At 42.3% G+C, this 17,981-nt stretch overlaps 1 protein-coding gene across 1 annotated transcript in view; it reads right to left on the bottom strand.

Annotated features, from left to right (window-relative positions):
* Positions 1–17,981, bottom strand: part of LOC309561161 (IgGFc-binding protein-like) — a 70,251-nt gene that overhangs the window by 3,890 nt on the left and 48,380 nt on the right. Inside the window, exons 2-5 of the mRNA XM_082264908.1 lie at positions 15,763–16,956; positions 12,213–12,406; positions 6,052–6,419; positions 1,454–1,710 (exon numbers count right to left, since the gene is read on the bottom strand). Coding sequence (XP_082121034.1) covers positions 1,454–1,710; positions 6,052–6,419; positions 12,213–12,406; positions 15,763–16,924 — 1,981 coding nt within the window. The 5' untranslated portion in view covers positions 16,925–16,956. The remainder of the gene's footprint in view (positions 1–1,453; positions 1,711–6,051; positions 6,420–12,212; positions 12,407–15,762; positions 16,957–17,981) is intronic.

The following is a 17,981-nucleotide window of genomic DNA, read 5'->3' as shown; positions in this document are numbered from 1 at the left end:
CAAAAGCTTGCGAATGGCGCGCTTCCATTCATTTGTATGGGAATAAAACCGTGCCAAAAACGCTCAAATCCGCCCGATTCAAGCTACAAAAACAGCTCCAGAACTTTTTTGAGCTTCAGGTGACTTGGAGTGGAGATGTGAACCGTCTCCATAGAGAATAATTGTTTTTTTTTTCTCCTCCAGCGTTTTGGAACTTCAAGCTTTAAGCTACAAAATGCTGAGGTGTAAATGATGATTTTTAGTTATTTTTGTATTTAGTTTATATTTACTTATTTGTATATTATTGCTATTTTTTTTTTCCATTTGAGCAGAAAATCGTGCAAAAACGCTCAAATGCGTGCAAAAACTTGCGAATGGCACGCTTCCATTCATTTATATGGGAATAAAACCGTGCCAAAAATGCTCAAATCCGCCCGATTCGAGCTACAAAAAAAGCTCCAGAACTTTTTTGAGTTTTTGAGCTTCGGGCGACTTGCAGTGGAAATGTGAACCGTCTCCATAGAGAATAATTGATTTTTTTTCTCCTCCAGTGTTTTGGAGCTTCAAGCTTTAAGCTACTAAACGCCTAGGTGTGAATGGGGCCTAAGAATATCGAAAAATATTGCATTCTGTCCTTTTGAATTTTCTCATCACTATGGTCAAAGGCAATCATCGATTTGACCACACTAACCACTGGAAAATTGAGCGAACATTCAGAAAACAAAAAATGTTAAATGAAATTCTACTGATGTGTGGCAAGCTTAACTTTATGTTCGATGAGATCTGGATTGTTGTACATTCCTTCCCCATACAATTCCTTACAATTCCTTACAATTCCATACAATTCCTTCCCCTTGATATCAAGAATTCTGAAGCTATATTGGTCACTGGTTTATGACTGACAAAAAATGTTAAATGAAATTCTATTGATGTGTGGCAAGCTTAACTTTATGTACGATGAGATCTGGATTGTTGTACATTCCTTCCCCATACAATTCCATACAATTCCTTACAATTCCATACAATTCCTTACAATTCCTTCCCCTTGATTTCAAGAATTCTGAAGCTATATTGGTCACTGGTTTATGACTCTGCCTGATTTAGGTTGGACGTAGGATGCAGATACAATATCTCCCGAAGAATAACAGTAACAAATATATTCCCCAGTGGGATATTAGGTGACACTCAAAAGTTAGATATCACTTTTATCAAGCCCTTGACAAAAATCCTCATGGCAAGAAGATCTTGGGTAACACCATTTTCCCTGGGAGATAAATTGGACACTGTATCAGCTGGCTTGAAGGTCTGATAGAAGCTAAATAAAATCTTTCTGAGGACTTACAACGTAGCAGAACTTTTGTTTTCTGATTCCTGATCAGAACTAACTTCCATGTAATCCTCTTAGCCCTAGCACAGCCCTCCAAAATTAATTAAAATTACAATAATTATAAGAAGACGCAATAAGACGACTCACCAGATTTAAAAACAACAGGTCCTTGAGATAACCTAGCTGTGCCTAGATGAACCTTGGAGCTATAAACATCACGCTTGTGCCTTCTGGTGAGGCAGCCTTGAGTACATCGGTTTGGGTTGGTCTCATTGTGACAGACGATGATATTACAGGACAAATAGACTTGTCCAAAATTATAGAACTTGAAAACATGAAGACCGAAGCGTTGCATTCCTGGGCTGGGAACCTGATACATTTGTAAAGTAGAGTCCACAGGACACCTAAAGGTTGAAAAAGCAAAAAAAGTTAAATATCTTGATCTTTCTTACCTACTTGACCTTTGTATGATTTACCCCCTCTCAGGACCAAGTCATTTTTTGCGATATGGCACTGCGTTGATTTAACTGACAATTTTGCGGCCATGCGATGCTGTATCCAAATAAAATGTGTGTCCTTTTTTCCCCCACAAATAGAGCTTTCTGCATTTTTTATTTTAAACAAAAAAAAAAAAAGATTTTTATAAACAAAATTATATATATTTTTTTACTTTCTGCTATAAAACATATCCAGTAAAATCTAATTTCTTCAAAAAATGTAGGCCAATATGTATTCTGCTACATATTTTTGGTAAAAAAAAAACCCCCAATAAGCATATATTGATTGATTTGTGCAAAAGTTATAGCGTCTACAAACTATGGGATATATTTATTAAATTTTTTTACTAGTAATGACAGCGATCAGCGACTAATAGCGGGACTGCCATATTGCCGCGGACATTCTAAAACTAGTTTTACACTTTTAGGGACCTGTGACACTAATACAGTGATCAGTGCTAAAAATATGCACTGTCACTGTACTAATGACCCTGACTGAGAAGGGGTTAACATCAGGGTTGATCAAAGGGTTAACTGTGTGCTTAGCCTGTGTTTCACTAAACTGTGGAAGTACTTTTACTAGCAATCAGCGGCTTATAGTGGGACTGCGATATTGCGGCAGACATTGGCTTTACTGACACTTTTGACACTTTTTGGGGACCAGTGACACTAATACAGTGATCAGTGTTAAAAATATGCACTGACACTGTACTAATGACACTGGCTGGGAAGGGGTTAACATCAGGTTTGATTAAAGGGTTAACTGCTTGACTAGCCAGTGTTTTACTAAACTGTGGCACGTGCTTTTACTAGGTGAAGACATTGATCCTAGTTCCTGCTTTGCAGAGACACATGATCAATGCCGTCACTCCTGTGAAAGTGGAAATCTGCCTTATTTACATAGGTAGACCACCTTTCTGCCTCTCTGCTGCATGATCGGTCGGTGCCAGCGGACATCAAGTTCCGCAGCTGGGCTCCCATTGTGTGCGGTCACAGTGGGAGCAAGCCACTGGCGGCTCGCGCATGTGCGCCCCCTACCCAGATGAGCCGTTGCACATATATATACATGATCCAGTGCAGAGGTGTCGCCCTGTAGCAGTAAAACTGCTTTGGGCGGACCTCAACCAGTTAAAGTGGTTTTAAAGGCTAAAGTTTATTTTTTACGTTCATGCATTCTATGCATGAAGGTTAAAAACCTTCAATATGCAGCTCCCCCCTCAGACCCCCAATACTTACCTAAGCCGATCTGATCATGTGACCAGAATTCAGAATTCAGCTTCAGAATACGTACACATAGGCATCTTTTCTTTTAGATTAGTAGATTTAGACTTAGAACTTGATTAGAATTCCACTTTAACTACTTCCCGAGCGCCCGCCGCAGTTTTATGGCGGCAGGCAGCCCCTCCTGCGCAAACCGACCTAGCTCTACGTCGGTCGCGCGCCTACAGCTAGGGGGAAAGCGCGCCGGCAGTGGGGACTCAGATGCACGGGGCAGGCGGCTCCAATTGCTGCCTGACACCCCCGCGATCCCGCGATCATTCCCCGCTGAGAGAGAAGAACGGTCAGCTGTTGTAAACACAGCCGACCGTTCTTCTCTCTGGAATGATCACAGAGCTCCTGTGATCCTTCTATATAGGATCACAGGTCTCTGTGATCATTTCAAAAGCCCCGCCCCCATACAGTTAGAAACACTCCCCTAGGTACACATTTAACCCCTTGATCACCCACTATGTTAACCCCTTCCCTGCCATTGTCATTATTACAGTAATAGTGCATATTTTTAGCACTGATTACTGTAGTAATGTCACTGGTCCCCCCCAAAAGTGTCAGAAAAGTCAGTTAGGGGTCCGATCTGTCCGCCGCAATGTCGCAGTCCCGCTAAAAATCGCAGATCGCCGCCATTACTAGTAAAAAAAAAAACAAAAAAAACAATACAAATGACATAAATCTTTCCCGTAGTTAGTAGACGCAAAAACTTTTGCGCAAACCAATCAAAATACGCTTATTGCAATTTTTTTTTTCACCAAAAATATGTAGCAGACAACAAATTGGCCTAAAATGTTAAAAATCTTAGATTTTTGCATTTTTTTTGGGAATGTTATATAACAGAATGTGAAAAATATTGTTTTTTTTTTCAGAATTGTCACTCTATTTTTGTTGATAGCGCAAAAAAAAAAAATCGCAGAGGTGATCAAATACCACCAAAAGAAAGCTCTATTTGTGGGAAAAAAGGATGTCAATTTTATGTGGGTACAGCGTCACACCACCGCGCAATTGTCCATTAAAATAATGCAGTGCCGAATTGCAAAAAATGGCCTGGTCATTAAGGGGGAAAATCCTTCCGGTCCAGAAGTGGTTAATATACTTGGCGACCCTCTCATTTTCCTATGAGCCCAGCGGTTTCATGCTCTCTTCTGACAATGCTAACCATGGCGCCATACATGGCATGAGCAATTTCTATCTTTCTTGACATGGCTCCATTAAGAGTATTAGTCCCAGTTCACACTACCGCGACTTGTCAGCCTGACAAGTCGCGGTCCATTCTGTGCTACGGGAACCGTTCTAATAGGAGCAACTCAAGTCGCTCCGACTTAGAAAATAGTTCCTGTACTACTTCGGGGCGACATCGGAGCAACTTGCATTGACTTCCATTATGTGAAGTCCGTGCAAGTCGCGCCGAAGTCGCGGTGCACGCGACTTCACAGGTCGCCCCGAAGTCGGATCGCCACAGTGTGAAACGACACTTAATGTAATGCTTCTGGCAAATAAACAAAGGAACATAAAAGAGTGACGGAAGAAAAAAGATCAAATGGTCCATCAAGTTTGCCCCATTTTTTTGAGTATAGATCTATGTTTGTCCTAAGCATGTTGGTATTTACTTACTGTTGTTGACTGACTCACTACCTCTGCTGCAAGATTCCAAGATCACCAAGCTAAAGGCTTTACAGAAACTTTAACAGGTCACTGCCATAGGTTGGTTAAATGTAAAGGTTATAAACAAAGGCATTGCCTTTTACGACCTGAAGAAGTTCTAAAGCTGAACCAGAAAATAACATAATTTTCCTGTCTATGTTGTGGCAAAGGCAGATGAATCACAAGAATAGCTGAACAGATTTACAAATCCTTTGGCTGGTAATCTATTAACCTATTAACTGTCTATTTAGTACTCTTCTTGGAATTTCACTTTAAGCTTTTGTGTTTTTTTTTGTTTTCTTTAAGCCCATACTATATATTACTATAGATGTTGTACCACAGTGCCATTGACATCATGGGCGTCCACAGAACTTTTTTCAGGGGGGGGGGGGCATAATTTTAAGGTCATGCATGCTCCGCCCCTTTTCAACAATGCCATGAAGGGGAGGGGCTTAGTCATTGTACTTATTTTGAGTATTTATTTTTAAAGAGCAAACAGCAGCATTTATTTTAAAGCATTTGTTAACCTAAAAAAAAAAAAAGAAAATAATGGATCCTGTTCCCTTAAAGCATGTTATACAGCACAGTGCTTTGCTGTGTAATTTGGCCACTTCTATCACCTAAAATACCTGGCTGATCCTGCCTGGCTATGTCCTCCCTTCTGTAAACTAACCATGGTATACCATGGCTGCTGAGCCCTGAGACTGTGGTCAGTTTACTTGCCTCTGTCATCCGCAGCCCTCCTGTAATCCTCTGTCCTCTCTCCCCCCTCTCTCCCTGCCTGTGTGCTCCTGTGTCAGTGCCAGCATTCTCCCCTCCTGCTGCTGTAGTTTAATTTAAAGTTTCATATCCTGTCTACAGTCTGTTTAATAATCCTGTGTGCCCCGTGTATGTGTTTTATAAACATACGCCATTCTTTACAAGTTTTCAGAGCGCCACCCGCCGCTCACGTGACCCGCTACCTCTCTCCTCCTCTCCCCCTCCCCTTCCCCTCCTCCTCCCCTCCAGACTGACATCAGTGAAGAATCCTTGGCCCCGCGCGCTGCAGGCAGCTGTCAGACGGGAGAGGAGAGAACCGACGGGTCACGTGAGCGGCGCTCAGCCCTCTGAAAACTGGTAAAGAACGGCTTATTTTTTTAAAACACATACACAGATACAGACACAGACACATGGGCACACAGGATTATTAAACAGACCAGACAGGATGGTATAAAGTGGCTTAACAGCCATTTGCAAGGGGAAGTTGAGATTCCAGGGGGGGGGGGGCATTTGCCCCTACCTGCAGACGCCCATGATTGACATTAGTATCATAGGTATTCAATTTGTATTAATTACCCTTGTTGGATGACATTGTAACTCTCTTGTGTGTTCTCTAGTGACGGAGAAGCATTGCAGCTATCTACAAATATCTGAAGGCCTTCATCATCAGACTGCACTTCAAACTCCACATATAGCCAACCATGGAGGTCAACCTCGTAAGGAAATGTTGTGATTGGATCGGTGAAGGCTTCACTCTGGTAGAGCTTCAGGGAGATGAGATATTGACCCTGGGAAACCACATTGGTAACTTGAGGAAGAAGACTAAACCCAAGAGTCTCATTGGTCGCCATTTCACATCTCAACGGGATTTCTATCCGATGGACTTCAGCTCCTGGGACTGTTCCATAGATGGTATTGACATACACTATTTTTCCATCTTCATTCTGCATGGTAAGATATTACATTCAACAAAATGGAAAACTGATATAGTAACCAATTATGAAAAGGCATTTTTGTAAGTTACTAGCCCCATTATGTAGGAGGCCATGGTGGGACTTTTATATAAATATATAGATGGATCGTTTTGCTCATTGCATCAACTAAGATTACAGCAGGCATCCTGTATATCAGACTAAAGAAAATTAACTCTTCAGCAGTGTTAATTTTGGCAGCAAATTTCGATTTAGTTTTAGTCTTAGTCTTTTGACTAAAATGCCATTTTAGTTTTAGTCCCATTTTAGTCATCTTTAATTGTTTTCGTTTTAGTCGTATTTAGTCAACTAAAATCTCCAGTACAGTTTAGTCGACTTAAATTCATTTTAGTCGTCTAAAATCGAATGGGTTTAGTTAAATTGTAATGCATTATTTAATCGTTTAACCATTTCCAAACTCATTATATACTCCTGGAGTGAAAAAATGTATATGTTATTATTTATGGTATTTAGATTTAGTCATTTTGTTCCAAGAATTTAGCTTTTTTGACAGAAATGTAACGTTAAAAAAAAAAAAAAAAATTGTGATGATGTCACCATGCAGTGCACATTTACATAAACTTTAACAGATCAAGAAACTGAACAGAACACAACAAAACATTTCAGCAGCTACAAGCACACAGCACACTGCCCAGGCACTGTCACTGGCAGTCTGGCACAGCATAATAAACCAATACTCAAAGGTAATGCTGATTTCTACAGTATGAATCAGTTTACTGTCAGTTTATTATTTCAACAGTCCTAACTCTCAGATACATTCAAGGAAAAAGCTCTAGACAGTGGCCTGAGGAGGCCTGTTATGCTGCACAGTGCTCTGGATGGTGGTATGAGAGGCCTGTAATTCTGCACAGTGCTCTGGATGGTGGCTGTAATGCTACACAGTGCTCTGGATGGTGGTCTGAGGAAGCTTGTAATGCTGCACAGTGCTCTGGAGAGTGGTATGAGAGGCCTGTAATGCTGCAGCGCTCTGGATGCTGGCTATAATGCTACACAGTGCTCTGGATGGTGGTCTGAGGAAGCTTGTAATGCTGCACAGTGCTCTGGATAGTGGTATGAGAGGCCTGTAATGCTGCAGTGCTCTGCTGAGTAGCTGTAATGTTACACAGTGCTCTGGGCGGTGGTCTGAGGAGGCCTGGAATGCTGCACAGTACTCTGGATGGTGGTATGAGAGGCCTGTAATGCACAGTGCTCTGGATGGTGGTATGAGAGGTCTATGATGCTGCACAGTGCTCTGGACAGACAGTGGTCTGAGGGGAGGCCTGTAATTGTAATGTACAATGTCGTCGTTGTGAATCGGGAGGCCTGTAATGCACAGTGATACTCTGGACGGTCATCTGAGGACTTGAAGGCCTGTAATGCTGGCTGCACAACCTGCTAAGTTCTGCTAAGCAAGGCAAGCTAGGGGCGGAGATCCGTTGAAACTGCAAGTTCACGTGCATAAACTTTCCTGCCTCACATTTTCGTTACGTTCGTTAACGAAAATGGAATTGATTTTCGTCACAGTTTTTGTTGGTGGAAGAAAATGTGGTGTACTTTTAGTTTTGTTTTCGTCACTGTCAAAAGACCACTGACAAAATGTCTGACTAACATGTTTTAGTTGACGAAATTAACACTACTCTTCAGCCAACTATCTAGTAGCTCTTTACTCCCAGGTTCATAGCTCTTCGAGATATAACTGCTAGTTTATGAATGATAACAACTCTGTAAGGTTCATTCATAAAAACTGGAAAAACTAAAAGGAGAATGAAAGAGTTCAGCTGTTGTCCTCAAGAGTTGGTTGGAATAATTTTTTCCATTAAAACATGAAATTTAATTGTCAACAATTCAACTTTTGTTATCATTTTATCTGCTCCAGTTTTTATGAATCAGTCCTAGATAATGTTGGGTAATTCTCAGCAGTGGCACAGCTTACATGAGGCCTGTAGCTTGTGTGTAATCCCAGAATTAGGCTTGGTTCACACTGTCGCGACCTTACAGTGTGACTTTGCCAGGCGACTTGAGGGTGATCTAGTGCAGCTGAAAGCGACTTTGAAGCAACTGCAGGGAATGTCTGGGATATCTTCCTGTAATGTCAGATTCAAATCTCATCAATTAAGATGAGGATACAACTTGAATTCCATTAAAGTCCATGGGCACAAGTCGGATAGAAGTCACCTTGAAGTAGTGCAGGAACCTTTTCTAAAGTCAGAGCGATTTCAGTAGTGCTAACTAAGACAGCTCTCATTGACTAACATAGGATTTCCCATGTCACGCAACTTGGGGCCTTAGAAGTCGGATCCCAATTCCCGGCAATGCGAACCGAGCCTAAGCATTGTGCCTGTATGCTTGTTCTTGGTTCCATCTGATCTGCATCTCTTTTCATTGCCCTGGCCTACTATTCCCTCTGCCATCCTGCTCTCTTACCTTATCTCACATTGTCCTACTTCCTTTTGCCTTCACCTACTTTTCACTTGCATGCATGTTACACTGTATTGATATTGCTTTTCTTTATGTATGTGTTATATTTTGTATGTTATATTTTCACTAATAAACTGTGTTGTCTTCACTTAAGCAGTAGTATCTTTTGAGTGTAGCTCACATATCTCTCCCCACCAGTGAACCTGTAACCTCTTACTGATTTTTCAATAGTATGTCAAGTCAAAAAGGTTTTTACCTGTATTTGGACAGAGTGTTACAGGAATCAAACTTTGCAAGGGTTTTTACTGCTATCCAGAGCTCTGTGAGATTTACCCTCACTTCCTTTCCTGCTGAAAAAAGTTTCAACAGACAGGAAGTGACAGAAAATCTACAACAGGGACACAAACATAAATAATTATCTGATAGATGTTCTTGACTTCCCCTACTTCCTGTCTGTGTTGCCTAGGTTTTTTTTATCTGCTGGAACTTGATGGAACTCAGTTCCACCACCTTTAGCTCAGACCCTCTGCTCTCTGCTCATCAGAATCACTTTACTTGTAAACACAGAGGTCTGACTTCCTGTGTTTTCCAAGTGCAGAATAAGGACAGGAGATGCTGGTGCCTAGAGTGCAATGTGAATGCTGACACCCCCACTGGATGATCTCCCTGCAAGTGAGATAGGCGAAGCCATCTACAGTGTGAGGGGAGGTACTAGAGAAGAAGAGGGGTAAAAGTGAGATGTGGATGGGGGATGCACTCGGTGTGTAGCGCATCCCTGAACTCTGCACTCAGTGTGTAGCGCACCCCTGAACTCTGCACTGTATACGTAGCGCACTCCCAAACTCTGCACGAAGCACACCCCTGAACTCTGCACTCTGTGTGTAACCCCACCGAATTCTGCACTCTGTACATAATGCACTCCTGGTATTTGATGCCCCTTTAAGACCCTCCCACTGTTAGTGAAATTTTGACCAGTTTGGGGGGGTCATGGTTGAGTTCCTGCACCTTTTTTCTGGGGAAAAAAGCCCTGGTGTTGCCACTGACGAGGTTTCCTTCATTTCCTGTCTGGTAAAACCCACTACCCAGGACAGAAAAGAGACATTTGTCTAATGGAGCCCCAGATGGCAGTAGAAAGTTGACAGGTGGTCTAACCTTTCCCTATGTAGCACCGTCCTACAGTGCTGTATCTTGGCCTAGGCCAACAAGGCCCAGGCCTAGGGCGGCACTTTGCAGGGGGGGGGGGGGGGGCAGCAAAAAAGCTAGACCCCGTACAAAAAAAAAAAAGCCTCCTCCCAGCTCCCACACAAAAAGGGTCCCCGCCGGCTTGCGCTACACTTTTAGTATAGTGCCTGTCCTATGGGGCGAATTGGGCCGGAGGGCAGGGTCCAGGAGGCAAATAAGTCTAGCACCCACACTGCTACCTGCTGGTATGATAATACCGGCGGGTGAGGACATTCGGACAGACCACAGGCCGCCTACCACACCTAATACAACTGGCCTGACGGCCGCCAATGATACAACTGGCCTGACGGTAGCCTAATGCTCCGCCTACCCTCCTCCGCCCCCAGTTATGGCAGGCATCATGTCAATAATATAATTTCATTTCTTTAAACATCCTTGTCCTTGAGCGAGCATATTGAATTGCATCATATACAATTAAGACTTTTAATTGTATATGATGGCAATAATATTTTGGAACTGCTTACCTCTATCGCAATATGTCACTGGATTAGTAAGATTACTCCTATCTTATAAGATATTTGGACTTGTGTTTGCTGCCACTGATTATTTCACTTATTTGTATAATAACAATGGACGTCCTAGTCATTATACAAATAAGTGAAATATTTCTATAATTACAATCAGTGGCAGCAAACACCAAAGTTCAAATATCTTAGGCTACACTAATGGGCACTGATAGGCTGCACTGGTGGCCACTGATGGGGCTGTACTAATGGACACTGATGAGGCTGCACTGATGGACAGTAATGAGGCGGCACTGATGGACAGTAATGAGGCAGCACCGGTAAGGCTGCACTGATGAGGCTGAACTTATGGGCACTGATAAGGCTGAACTTATGGGAACTGATGAGGCTGCGCTGATGGGCACTGATACACTGTGGTTTTGGTCTGTGGTTTACATATGACAGAAAAGTTCAGAAACAGGAAGGGGTGTAGCCTTTACAGGAAGGGGTGGATCATATTAAAATTAGGGGGTGCACAAGTTTAGTCAGGCCTAGGGCAGCACAAAACCTAAATACACCACTGCCGTCCTAGATAGGTGCTAGGTTAAGTAAATTTAGTTCCTTAGCTCTCCTGTAATTAGTCAAGCTGTTTGTGTTTGCTCTGATCTTCACTGGCTGTCCCCCTGCCTTTTGGATAGTTCTGGAAAGTAGTGGGCTGGATGAACCAAATTAGCAGCCTAATTATTATGTTATCTCAGCCAATCCATTGGAGAGAGTGCCAGATGGTGGCTGGGAGCGAGCCTAAATAATCTGGAGCCTGGAGCTGCCCTGTTCTTCCCCAGGAGGAGAGGTTCCCAGCCAGAAGTGCTCCTGCCCTTCTAGGCAGTCCAGCTGAAGATTCTGCTAGTCTCACTGAGGTCCCAGCTATGCATAACTGGTTGGCCTATTCTGCTACAAATTCTTTGGAAGCTAAAAAAGGGGCTTTTTTCAGGCTCCAGTCTGGAGGTTTTACTGAGGAAATTGTTTGCCTGAGTCTGGCGGGAGACATCCAAGTCCCAGAGACACTGCGATTACAAACCTGAGAGAGGGATCCTAGTGATGGTTGCTGCTGTTAACCCCTGATGCACTAATATTAAGGCTTCCCTGTCCTGGGACATTACTGGTGTTGTCCCAGTGCTGTCCAATTTATGCCCTACTGCTGAAGGGACTGTTTTGAGAAGTAGTTGCAAAGGGAAGAGTGTCCTCACATTCTTGTTCAGTATTCTAGAGTATCCCACAGCTTCCCTAAGCTCCATCCAAGTTAATATGAAATACATTTTAAAAAAGGTAACCCCTAGATTGTTTATTGACCCAGAGGAGTAACACGCTACACCTACTTTATCTAAAAAAAAAAATTGCCTAACATTTGAAGCTCCTTGGCCATAAACGAAAACTGTGGTCGTAAAACTGAGACAGGGATATTAGAATGAACATAGGGATGACTGTCTGTATTGTTTAGAGTTCTTTGTAAACCTTTTGGAGCTATTGAAATGAATAATTAAAAACGTGTAAAAGCTGAAATCCTTGTTGATTTACTAAGTAAAATACTCCAGTTATTGAAAATTGTGGTAAATCAAAGACTCAAAAATTGGATGTATGTTAAAGATAAAACCGTGCAGCTCACCAGAACTCTGGATCCACATCTGTTGAATGGAACATTAATCACCACAAAATTCCCCTCCTGAGTTCCCTGACATGTCGGGTCATCAAGGTGGACATCAGACACACTTAATTTGGCTTCGGTGACCAAACTGAGTGGCAGGTAGAATTCACCTCCATGTGGAAAGCAGTTCAACTCAGGTGGACCTACTAGCTCGTCTGTTTAGTAGGGAAAAAAAACAAGCATATTAGCCAAAAGTAAATATATGATAATTGGTTATTACTCAACATTTAATGCTTTGAGTATGTGTAAAACAAAAAAGATCAGAATCATTCTATGTCTGTTATGTTCTGTTCTTAATCATGAATTGATGCAGTGAAAAAGGATTACCCTTCTAGATCTTCCCTTTCTGGAATATGGTGTGAATATGACTATTGACCCAATGTGGCCATGAAGACTATAAGAATATCCTTGAATGATAAGACTCACTGCCCAGGTTATAGCATGTCATTATTTGTAATTATTTTGTCTGTGCAAAGCTTCAGATATTTTTCTTCATTTGTTGTCCTGGAGATATAAAAGGAAATTAGAGGAAATGTTCCCAAAGTGAGGAGAACTCTCAACTCAGACAGTTTCATAGTCTCGTTTAGGCCAGCAGACGGTTTATCTACCCTCACTTCTTGCTCTGGTGACATTTTGGATTTTGCTATCACTTAGCAACAATGGTAACCAGGACAAATAGAACAAATCTGCCCAATGAGGACACAACACTAAAAAAAAAAAAAAATCATAGTGACTACTATGTCTAAACTAAAAAAAAAAAAAAAAAGATTTTTTTTTTCCTTTACACACAATAATTTACCTGGGTTTTAGTTACCTGGATATTTAGTCACCTGCTTCATTTAATTTCTATGGGAAACAAGGACCTCAAGCCCATAGACATTAAAGCGGAAGTACAGCCTTATACTCCTTTCACACACTGCACTGCGTGCTGCGGACCGTTCTCTACATAGAGAGCCGCCCCGCAGCTCTCTATGGGGAATCAGATGAGAGCGGACCGCCTGTCCGCTCTCATACGATCCCATACAATCCGATCCCCTGGACGGATGGAAAATAGGGTTTCCCTCCGTCCGGATTTCACGGACAGGATCGGATGCGGATGGCAGCGTGTGGCAGCGGACATGTCTCCGCTGACATCCGCTGCCCCATAGAGATGCATGGAGGATCCGATCAGATCCGCCTAAAAAACTGAAAGGGGGATCTGATCGGATCGCCCGTGTGAAAGGAGCCTAATACCCTAAATTCTCCCCTGCAATCATTAATGTTAGCGGAGTTCAGCCTTATGTGTCAAAATAAAAAAAACAAATCCTAACTTTTCTCCCTTTATTTTGCAGTATTCACTGCTGTCACATGCATTCAATTCCTCTTATTGTTGGTCCAAGAGCAGCAAGTGGGTGTGGTTACTGAAAGCTAGTGACATCACTTCCAGGGAGGGGCACTGTTCCTGTGTAGCCAATGGGCATATACAGGATAGGAGGAGCTGATCATAGGATCCCGCCCAGTGTTCTCTAATCACTAAGGATGCACCGTACATCCTAATTCATGAGAAAATGAAGAAATAAAAAAAATAGCGTGTCAGTGTAGCTGGAAGTGCTCGGGAATCTCAGCTCACAGTCTACAATGATCATAGTACAGGCAACCACACTAAAGCCCCGTAGACACGTACTGATCGTCGGCCGAACGATCGGCCGTCTTTTGTCCAGGGCTGTCGTGTCTGTTGAAAACTGCAAAAGACTGCACACAAATTTTGTCGGCCAACAACAGCCGACTGCAGAAGTGATGTCATGTGATGGTTAACTTTCCTTGTCTTTTTTCTTTTCTGAGCATGCCCAGTCTTGCAAATCTGTTGTCTGTCGGCCAAATTCTGTACTGACTGGCGAACAATCGGCCATTCTGGTGTCGGCATACAAAAATTTTAATGCTTGCACGACAGATTCTGTTCGGCCGAAAGTGCGCTGTCGGCTGTCGGAAGCATCATACTAACAAGCCGAAAATCGGCCGATCGTTCGGCGGCCGAACATTTTCGGCCGACAATCGGTATGTGTGTACGGGCCTTTAGTCTATGTTTCCACTAATACGACTTGTTATGCGACTTTGGACACACAAAGCTACATGAGAAGTCACAGCCCATTGATTTCAATGGCACCCGTTCCCATCTATGCCACTTTAAAAATCAGCAACTTTGAAAAGGTACCTGCACTACTTTGATGCAATTTTTGATGCAACTTTGATCAAGAGAGTGTAAAGTTGGATCAAAGTCGCAATCAAAGTCTCACTCTAAATCGCAATAGTGGAAACGTAGACCAAAGTGCCCTTTTTCACTAGCGTGGCTTGTCATGTGACTTTGGACACGCAAAGTCACATGACAAGTCACAGCCTGTTGATTTTAATGGCACCCATTCCCATCTATGTGACTTTGAAAATCAGTGGCTTTAAAAAGGTACCTGCACTACTTTGATGCCACTTGTGTAAAGTTGGATCAAAGCTGCATTTAAAGTCGCATTAAAGTCGCACTTTAGCCTAGTGGCTACGTTTCCACTAGTGCTACTCTTAAGTTGTGCGATTGAGAGTGTGACTTTAAGTGCAGCTTTGATCCAACTTTACACTCTCTGGATCAAAGTTGCATCAAAGTCGCTGATTTTCAAAGTGGCCTAGATAGGAACGGGTGCCATTGAAATCAATGAGCTGTGACTTGTCATGCAACTTAATGTGTCCAAAGTCGCATGACAAGTCACACTAGTGAAAGCGGCGCTTTGGTCTACGTTTCCACTATTGTGATTTAGAGTGAGACTTTGATGCGACTTTGATCCAACGTTACACTCTCTGGATCAAAGTCGCATCAAAAGTTGCATCAAAGTAGTGCAGGTACCTTTTCAAAGTCGCTAATTTTCAAAGTGGCATAGATGGGAACGGGTTCCATTAAAATCAATGGACACACAAAGTCACATGACAAGGCGCACTAGTGGAAACGGAGCCTTAAACTCATTACTCACATGTAATGAGCAATAGAAATGGATCTGTATCCTTCTAAACTTTCACAAATGTTCCTTTGTACCTTATTTCTTTCATATATTGCCCCGGTCACGTGACCCCCCCCCCCCTCTCTCTCTCTCTGGGGGTGGGGCTGGGCAGGTCTAGGCATGCCTGTCTAAGAAAGACCGACAACCTTTTCAGGAAGTGAAAGACAGCTGAGCAAATTCAGATAAAGGGAGATAGCATTGTCCAGAAGAAGCTGTTTGTTTAGTTTAGATAAGACTTTCTAAGCTACACAAGCAGCTAGCCAGAAAATAAATAATATCAAAGATAAAGATATTTAACATACTATTAATAGGAAAAATTGTATTTTTGACTGGAGTTTCCCTTTAATTATGAGTACCTATGAGATATTTTCATGTTGCCCATCAACCTTTCCTAAAAATATTTCCCAGCTTCTAAATCCATTCATCTTGTTGGTGACTACTCTCTTCATGCTAAAAAAAAATGTTCCTTTACACACATTTAAACAAATAATTACCTGGATATTTGGTCTCCTGTCCCATTGAATATCCATAGGAAACACGGACTTCAAGCCCATAGACATAAATTATGAATGCTGAGGACCTATGAGAGATTTCATGTTGTCCACCAACCTTTCCTAAAGAGACTTCCCATCTTCTAAATCCATTTATCTCATTGGTGGTAAACATATATTGATCCAGAGGTTTATGATCGATGTAGAACCCGGTGGCTGAAGTCGCTTTGGACACAATCGTGATGTAATTGTCATAAAAAGCTTCTGTGACAAATTTATAGTATTTTCTGCTTAGCTGAATGGGAGGCACAATGACCAGAAAAGGGTCGTATTCCCCAGGATATGTTCTGTCTTGGAAAAGATATGAAACCATGACAGGTTGCGATGCATTCACAAAAGCACTCTTCTCCAAAAAGAAACTCACATGGGACCCTGGCTGTAGGTTGTACTCAGTTTGGTTAACATTCACTACAGTGTCTGGCAGTGCAGCCATTATGTTAATAATGTCTTTTGAATTATTGGCCAATGGAAACACTACGAAAGATGTTCCCCAGTTCTGCACAGGCTCAAGTTGTTCAAATATGACATCACATTTTGTGGTGGGACCATAATGACATTTGTTACCACTGAAAACAGCTACCGGTATTGAAGACACCACCTTGGTGCCAGTTAACTCGCTGAAAGTTTGAAAGTGGATGGCTTGCCGAGGCTCAAGAAAAAATGAGAAGGAGTCTCCAGGATGGTAAGTTTGTCCATTGAATTCAACAGATCCTGTAAATGTCACGTTCACACTGGCAGTACTGCCTCCACCGTTAGCCACGGCAAATTGGTTATAAGACCCAGGGCCAGGTGTAAAGATATAGTACTCTGTACCCAGGTCTTCAACAGGGAGAACAAGACCAGCATCAGCAGTGTAGTTTAATGTATTGAAGGCAAAAAGGGATATATCGGCATCTGATGTCACCTTCACAACTTTGGAAGAGAATTGGTTTCTATAAAGCATGTACTGGGAGTCCAAGGTCACTGGGATGGTGCTGTTTCTTTCGATGGACAATGTCTGGTAGAAATGGGGGTCTGATACACTGACATTGACTACAGCTGCTTTATCATAAGTGGTAACATACAGAATCATGTAAGCGTCGCTGTCTGGAGAGAAGTTTTCCATAAATACTGTGACAAACTCTTTTTGAGCATGACCTGATGAAAACAAAAAAACAAGACAAAGACCTAATTCAATCTACACAAGAATAGCTCTTCATAACAAAAGTTGTATATATTAGGGTTTTGTGGACTACCAATTTTATTTCTTCAGTGATAGTCAGAACTTTCCAAAGATACACATTTTTTTAATTTATAGGGTTCTGGATAAGTAGCCAAAGTTTAGCAATCTGTCACTAAAAGTATAGACTATTATATGGTAGTCATTTCTTAGCATGACATTATATTATGGTAGTCTCCCTTCTACGTGATCATCTACAACAGGCATGTCCAACCTGCGGCCCAGAACAACAGGCAATGCGGCCCACTGCCCCCTGACAATTTTTTATTTATTTTTTGCTGGGGAGGAAGGAAGTTGAGTCAGGGGCACGGCCACAGCGACCTCCAACTAACTGTAGGCAATGGCTGCCTCGGAGAGGAGGGGGGGTCATACCATGCCCCGCCTCCTGGACTGACTCCTATGGTATATATGTTATATGCGGCCCGAGAAAATTTCTCTACACTCAATGCGGCCCAGAGAAGCCAAAAGGTTGGACACCCATGATCTACAACATGGCTGGAGGAAATGTCTTTCAAACATAGTGGTCCCTCCCATGGCGGTCCCTTTTTAACAAAGGTCCCCCTTAGCAGGGCAGTCTCTCCCAGGGAAGTCTTTTCTTTTGGGGCAACACACTCTTCTTCCTCCAGTCAACAAGAGTCAAATGACCATGTCAAAAACCCCTGCACCATCTAGAGGATCCACCTTAACTCCTTTGAGGCTCACAATTACCTCTTCTCCTAAGGACTTACAGCTAAATGCAAAAAATTAAAGGAACACTTTGAAAACACATCAGATCTCAATAGGGAAAAATATGCTGGATATCTATACTGATATGGACTGGGTAATGTACTAGGAATGAAAGGATGCCACATCGTTTGATGGAAATGAAAATTATCCCTCTATCACTTTTATTTCTATTGGTATAGGTTTCCTTTAAAACTTTTTGAACATTAAAAATGGTCTC

Source organism: Pelophylax lessonae (genome assembly GCF_965119305.1).
Source record: "Pelophylax lessonae genome assembly, chromosome: 8".
NCBI classification, from domain to species: domain Eukaryota; kingdom Metazoa; phylum Chordata; class Amphibia; order Anura; family Ranidae; genus Pelophylax; species Pelophylax lessonae.
The sequence above is the reverse complement of the archived record's forward strand: the minus strand, read 5'-3'. Positions and strand labels throughout refer to the sequence as shown.